The sequence below is a fragment of the Penaeus vannamei genome, chromosome 9 (genome assembly GCF_042767895.1).
Source record: "Penaeus vannamei isolate JL-2024 chromosome 9, ASM4276789v1, whole genome shotgun sequence".
In the NCBI taxonomy this organism is placed as follows: Eukaryota; Metazoa; Arthropoda; class Malacostraca; order Decapoda; family Penaeidae; genus Penaeus; species Penaeus vannamei.
In genome coordinates, this window is record NC_091557.1 from 29,758,088 (window position 1) to 29,765,587 (window position 7,500).

Below are 7,500 nucleotides of genomic sequence, written 5' to 3' on the forward strand. Positions count from 1 at the left end.
AAACCTGGCGAGCCCTGGCTGTATGCCTTGCCCTTCATCCTGTACCATGGTGTAACTTGCTCTTGTCCTTGGCTAAAGTACAACTCACCAACAAGGTGCACTATGCAATTGTCTCAAAATTGTCATATAATTATTGCCCTCAAGACTATACATTTATCTTTTGTCACACAATAAGCATCAAGCAATTTGTCTAAGGGTATATCTGGCTACATACTATTACCCATTTAAACATGTGAAGTTTTGCTAACAGGCATCCACACACAGAAGAGAACAGAGGCAGAAGCAGAGAAACACACATGCAGAGAAATAAAAGACAATGGCATATATCAACTAAATTGTACATATAAAAAAGAGAAGCAAAAATTAAAAACAGAAATCCAAATACAGAAAACACAGAAACAACCAAACAAATACAAAAGAAAACACTGAAATAATAAAACAAGTAGATACACAAACTCACAAAAACATATAATCCTACTGATACATCAACTCAGATCAAAACAAATATATAGATGAATAAACATCAACAGAAAGCAAATAAATAACTAAAATATAGGTACATACAGGAAGGAAGCACATACACACAAACAACATATGCAAAATGTAAGTACAAACAGGCACCCTTATATGACCCAAACACACACATACATATACAAATAAAAATGTGCATAACCTTCCCATTGTCATTTTTAAAAATGTATTTTCTATCATTAAGAAACACTGAAACCTTATATATGAAAATGGTACACAAGGTTATTTCAGTACATCACTGACTCTTCCAGTACTGTAAAATGAAGTAAAAATGTGACACAGTATTCCAATGAAACATCTTAATTTACATGAGGTATGTGACATGTCACATGTTCAAAACATGGTCAAATGGATGATTGAAAAAAAAAAAAACATATCAAAATGAAGTTGCTCTGCATTATAACCCATCTTTTCATTGTAATAGGTTTCACCAATAATTCCACAAAATTCATTGCTATAATTTATTAAGTTCCCTAACCCATGACACAAATACAGAACCAATACAATTTCAAAAGCAAAACAACCATGCATACATGACACAAAATCTAAGTGCATGAAGACAATACAAAACTTCATTATTTTCGTGCAGTGCAACTAGGCATAAAAGACATACATGAATTTCAGGGAAGCATAAAACACAAAAGCTGAGATGACTGATTGTCAGACACTTTGTAGAGAGCATTTCAGGCAATCTGCTTGCATTTTATGGATAAGGATAGTGTTCAACAAATATGAAGGGATTCTAGATCACTCTGTCCACACTTTTGTTTTAAATAAGACAGGATATTACACTCAATTATGTTTGGCTTGTAACTTCTGATCTTCAATGGCCATCTAAAATCAGTTTCAAAATTTGCAATGGCCAAATATAAGAAACATTTGTCATAGCTCATCATTACAGAATACATCAAGTACTCACACACTATATTATAATGGTGATTAGCTTTCAGACAAAATCCTGGAGATAACCTAAGTAAGCCAAAAGGTTTTACATTCAGCCTTATAGAAAAACAATAGTTGAAGTCAGTTAAGTGAAATCAGGTAAGGTTATAGAATAATAAATTTGGTTTCCTTTGATATTCATCCTTTTTTTATGGTTTGCCTTATAGGGCAATGACATCCCCAAAATATTATTAAAATGTCTATATTTCAGTAGGCCTAAGGAACACCTGTTTACAATTTTGTGTTTTGGAATCTGAAAAAATCTCAAAAAGACAGTCTCCTTGCACAATAAAGCTAGATGACCAATTTTGGAATATCCTCTTAGCAACAAAAGAAAAGGGGCAGTATCTTCTCAAATTTCTTCAAAATTCAGAAATAGGGTAACCAGTGTGCACTTTTCAATACAAATTGTTTCACAACTATCAGAGGTGCTTAGTGTGGGGCAAGTGGTATGTGTAGCAATTTGTCAGCTAGAATCTGAAGTGACAGGATTGGAGTAAAGGGTGGATGTTGTTCAGGGATGGAGGGAATCAATATGTAAGTGATAAAGCAACTGGGGAAGGGTACCATTACTGTATCATTTTAAAGGTGCTGTCACAGTAGCACTTTTTCTGTCATTTTTCTTTTTTTTTTTGTAAATTTTTCATAAATTGTCAACTTTTTGAGGTGCACAGTCACACGGGTTAAAAGAACCATCGCGTTAGTCACATGAAATGACAATGTCATTATACGCCTTCCATTTCAATTCGTTCTTTGAATGCCATCTCTGATATCCCAGAGGCAATGATTTGGACTACTATTAATGAAACGTTTCTCAGAAAGGCATGTCCTGAATAGAAAATTATCACGACCCGTGATGATATCAATAGTGGAGAGGGATGGCCTGCACTGCTCTCACAGATGTAAAGAATCTTGCAAACACTTAAAACAAATTTTATCATTTTCAATAAATGATAAATCTCATATTTACTTATGCTGAAAAGTTGACGGAAAGGTTTTCAACAGAAATGATCATCATTGCCTGACAGGAAAATCAATTCACTCAAAAATTGACAGTATTTCAGAAAATTGTCAAAAAATTCACGGAAAAAGTACTAGTGTGACAGTACCTTAATTCTTATATTCACTGAAGAAATAGACACAAAAAAAATATTGATATAGCCTGCACTGCAAGTTAAATTCAGTAGTTGATGAGCCAGCATCTTGAAAGTCAGAAATGAAAGGTGAACCTACAGCTAAAATTGTGCAGAATTAGGCAAAAATCTTGTTAGTCTTACTTAAAGGGCACTAGCAAAGTTCAACAACTACTGATTGGCATGCGCATACATGCCATGGCTGTTGTACATGAAGTATAGAGGGACATCGCATCACAACCATGTTTAGGCACCAGCATCTAAACTGAAAGTAAACCTTCACATTTTTTTCTTATATAAGCTTTTAGGTGCCTATTGTTGCCCACAATCTACTGAATGAGCCAGGCGCAAAGAGGAGAAACTGTCAATGCACACCAACAACTCTGCTTTAATAGCTAGTAGCAAAATTTATAACCTGGTGTTAATGGGCTAAGGTTGGTCATATAGAGTGGAAAAATCTTGATTCCCACTAACTGTGTAGGCAATCAGGAGTCAGTGCTTGGCATGAGTTAAGAACCTATTATACCATGACAGTATGAGTTGGCCAATCTGGGTGAGAGAGTTCAAGGCTGAATTACTATTCCCTTTAGATGAGCTTTTGCTCTTATCACATGGAGTTTTACAATAACATTCAGTCATAGCACTGGATTTATTACAAAGGTTATAGGTATCCCTCATTATTATTAGGTTTTCTTTTAAATAACATTTAAAGAGTTCAAGGACTAACTATATGATCATAAATGTTTTTTAGCTCACTGCATTTAAATGGCATGCATGTCATGCCATACAAAGAATGTCTGTTTGTGGGGACATATATCTCATGCCACTATCAACCCACCAATGCAGGTATATTTTGAAGCGGCTACAAAATCGGTGCACTGGGCTGTTCTGGACTCTGACTGCGGCCCGCTGCCGAGTCTGAGCGCAAACCCCGATACAGCGTCACACCGGCAGGATGCCTGGCAATTTTTTTTCCCTGGGTGTCTCATATGTGGGACACCTGTCATAAATGGGTTAACTCACTCACTCCACTCAAAATTTATTGCCCATCCATGTTTTTATTTATTTTATTTTCTTATTTATTTATTTATTTTTTTTTTCATTTTTTATCTTTGTGATTAGAGGCTTTTGAAGAAATTAAGGCTGTAAATAGCATTAACCCATTCACGACGGGTGTCCCACATATGAGACACCCGAAAAATTAAACATTGCCAGGTGTCCTGCCAGTGTGATGCTGTATTGGGGCTTGTGCTCCGACGCAGCAGTGGGCCGTGGCCGGCAGGCGGACAGACTCCAGGGAAGCTCCAGGTGGCTACAAAATCGGCTTCAAAATATACTGGAGTTAATGGGTTAAAGCTTCATTATATCAAACAAAGTGACTCTTTATCAGTGCATATATGACATAAAAATGTTTTTCCAGATCGTGGCCAGAGTTAAGCACCAATTATTGGAGTATTGGCTTGGGAGGGATCAATATTTCAGCCGATTTTCTAATGAAAAAATTTCAATTCCTTCTGTTTCCAAGTTCTTGAATGTGCAAATATAAACATTTACTAAAGTCAAGACACTATCCATGCCATACTAATATTAATTCCATTAATATCATATAACCTGTGTTCATGCAAAAAATTTCAGTTCCAAAGACCCAATCAAACAAACATGCATCTTGTATCAGAAAAACACACTATTGACTGCAAAACCACATAGAAAAGACTGGTTATAATCACGCAGAAAGCACCTCATTATCAAATATTTTGTTAATAAACTACCATATTGAACCACTGATTTACTTTGTCTGCATGTATTCCCACTACCTGCATATATTAATAATATCAGGTTATGAATGAGAATAATTAAAAAAAAAAAAAAAAAAAAAAGCGGGGGGGGGGGTATCATTTTACGTCAGACCTGTGCAAAGAAATACAAGAAAATTCCACCAAGATATGGTTTGGAACGAAGCCAACACAAAAAAGATGGCTGAAAGGGATTAAAGAGAATTAGACATGAGAAGAATGTGTGAGTCAGGCCTACAAGCCACACACCCAACAGAGTAGCCAAAATCCGCATATGTGCGGATTTTGTGAGCGGTGAGGCACCTCGATCCAATGTTAATAATAAGTTATATAAACATTTCCTTACCTTGAACCAATAAAATGTAAGCACTATTAGTCACTGCCTTCACCTTTAAAGCAACTGCTTACAACAATAACTACAACAGAACCCTGCCTAAGCAACACTGATTTTGAAAGAGAATTCACATACTTTGTGAAAATATTAATTAAAACAATTAAAACAGTTAACATTTCTTTCATTGTTATTTGTGTGTGTGTGTGTGTGTGTGTGTGTGTGTGTGTGTGTGTGTGTGTGTGTGTGTGTGTGTGTGTGTGTGTGTGTGTGTGTGTGTGTGTGTGTGTGTGTATGAGTGTGTGCACATGTGTGTATGAGTGTGTGCACATGTGTGCATCAGCGTGTGAGCGTGTGTGCATCAGCATGTGAGCGTGTGTGCATCAGCATGTGAGCGTGTGTGCATCAGCATGTGAGCGTGTGTGCATCAGTGTTTGAGCGTGTGTGCATCAGTGTGTGAGCGTGTGCACATCAGCGTGTGTATGTAAGCATGTGAGCGTAGACTGTTAGTGAACAGGTGGCTAGCCTGAGATTCAGATTTCAAATAGATAGGACACCTAATGTATATTGGCAAGACTAAAAACTGTAAGTTGTGTTTTAAGTTTCTAGAGATGTGATTATTTCATAATATGAGTGAAAGTGATTGTTTCATATTTTCATTATGGAACAAAAACCACATAAATCTTAGTTCATGTTGACCTCCTGCATGTAAGATTAAAGTAAAGTGATATTCTGAACATTTTCAGACAGAAAAGTCCCTTAAATGGCTTGTCTATCTGAACAGGAGTATGATTTCTGGGTATATGTGGGAGGAAAAGAGAAGTAAATGTGTGTAAACTGTGGAGGGGTTAAAGTGATTTTACTTCTGAAGACTACTATTTTTTTCAGTGTTTGAGAGGAAAGCTATAGGAATGTCAATAGAAGAATGGCTTCCAGTAGGAACTGGAGTTTTATCACTTGGCTCTCCTTCTGATGAAGTGCTTGTGGAAGTAATAACAGAGACTTGGGAAGATGATACATTTGGTCCTTCAACTGAAGACTGTGAAATTTCAATTACCTGTTCCCTGTCTACATGATCACTGTTTACAGTCCCTTTCAATTTGGATCCATTGTGAATAAACTTAAGAGGGATGGCTACTGAAAGGGTATCTGAATCATCATTTATAGCTTCCACACTGGCATTCTCATTAGGTACATGAACAGAATCATCTACAGTGCCAGTCTCAACATGACTTGCCTTAACCATATCATCCTTGCTAGCATCACTAGTACTGGAGGCCATCCCACTTGGTATAAATGTTAGTGGAATAATCAATGAATTACTAGAGCTACCATTTGCCTTATTCTCTGGGTCATTCATTGTAACAACTTCCTCTTTTTCCCCTTTATTAATTTTTGAAAGAAAGCTGAGAGGTATGCCTAAGGACTGAATTCCTTCATTTGAATGTGAATTTCCCTTTTCTGAAGGGGTGTAGCCATTTTTGGTTAAATTACCTTGATGAGTGGTGTGGAGGAAATCCATCAGAGATTTCATATTTTCCTGCCATAGTGTTTTTAACTGCCAGCCTTCTGGGTAGTTACAGCAACTCACATGTGCTGCAACCTAAAAAAAAAAATAATAATAAAAATAATAATAATAAAAAAATAATAATAATAAAGAAAAAAAGAAAAAAATCTATATCAGTATTACATTAAGGCATCATGCTTTCCATGACTGTTTCATCTCAACTGTTATAAATTTTTCTGGGTAATACTTGTAATAAGGAAAAAGAAAAATCTAACCATAAATTTAAATGCTACCAACCATAAGTGTATCATTCATATTATTGTAGGTGTAGTCCAAGAGGGAATTTTTGTAAGCACCCAATGCCTGGCCATGGAGTATGCCGGTTGGTGCATTTTTGGTAAATTGAGAGCATGGGTTCTCAGCCTGTGGAAAAAAGAGCAAAATCAACAAGGTATGAACAAAATACGTCTATAAAAGTGGAATAATTTATGCTTCAACAGCACCTATCACAAAGAAAAAAAGACAGCAGTGAATCTATTCTGCACCTTTAGGGAAGAATAATTTGTATCTATTCACAATCCATTGATTATCTCCAAAATCAATGAAATGACATTTTACAGATTCTCATATTCCAAACCTAAAGATAGGCATATTACCAATTATTATAATATTATCAATTTATATAATTTACTAAATATTTTTTTACCTTTTTAACATTGGTTTTGTCAGAAACCTATAAAAAAACAGATAAGAACAGCTGTGGTGACTGGTTCATTGTTAGTTAATAACAGATTTACTTATTCAAAATGAAGGAAGATTAATTGCTCTATAGTTTTAGGAATGGAAAGATGATCTTCCTAAACGCCCTTTTTTATCTCCATCACTTGAAAGAATCTAAATCACTAACAGCAACTAGTAGAAGTTCCCAAGGGATTTCTGAGAGCGAGATTCCAGTAAATATAGTGGGGAATGTGCTATAACAATTGTGAATGATTATAAAATAACATATTTCATTTAAGCAACACATTGTTGTAAACTACGTGGAAATATAGTTATACTGGGGGTATTTTATCTCTATTAACCCAGTGACTGTAGGACTATGTATTGTCCACTGTAATTTTTTGTGAATTTTGTTGCACACAGATGGCTCCACAAGTGCTCAGGAACTAAGGAACCAATAAATATACCTTAGTGACTGCAACTGATTTCCCCATTCCTTTATCTATTTTTTAATGCTATTAATATAATTATCTGTTATCATCA

General features: G+C 35.6%; 1 protein-coding gene across 1 annotated transcript in view; it reads right to left on the reverse strand.

Moving 5' to 3' along the window:
• The window catches only part of LOC113827202 (Carboxypeptidase D svr), a gene marked incomplete at its 3' end in the record, with an annotated part of 88,948 nt that overhangs the window by 29,870 nt on the left and 51,578 nt on the right, over positions 1-7,500 (reverse strand). Inside the window, 2 exon segments of the mRNA XM_070125541.1 lie at positions 6,225-6,333; positions 6,535-6,660. Of these exon segments, the coding sequence (XP_069981642.1) occupies positions 6,225-6,333; positions 6,535-6,660 (235 nt within the window).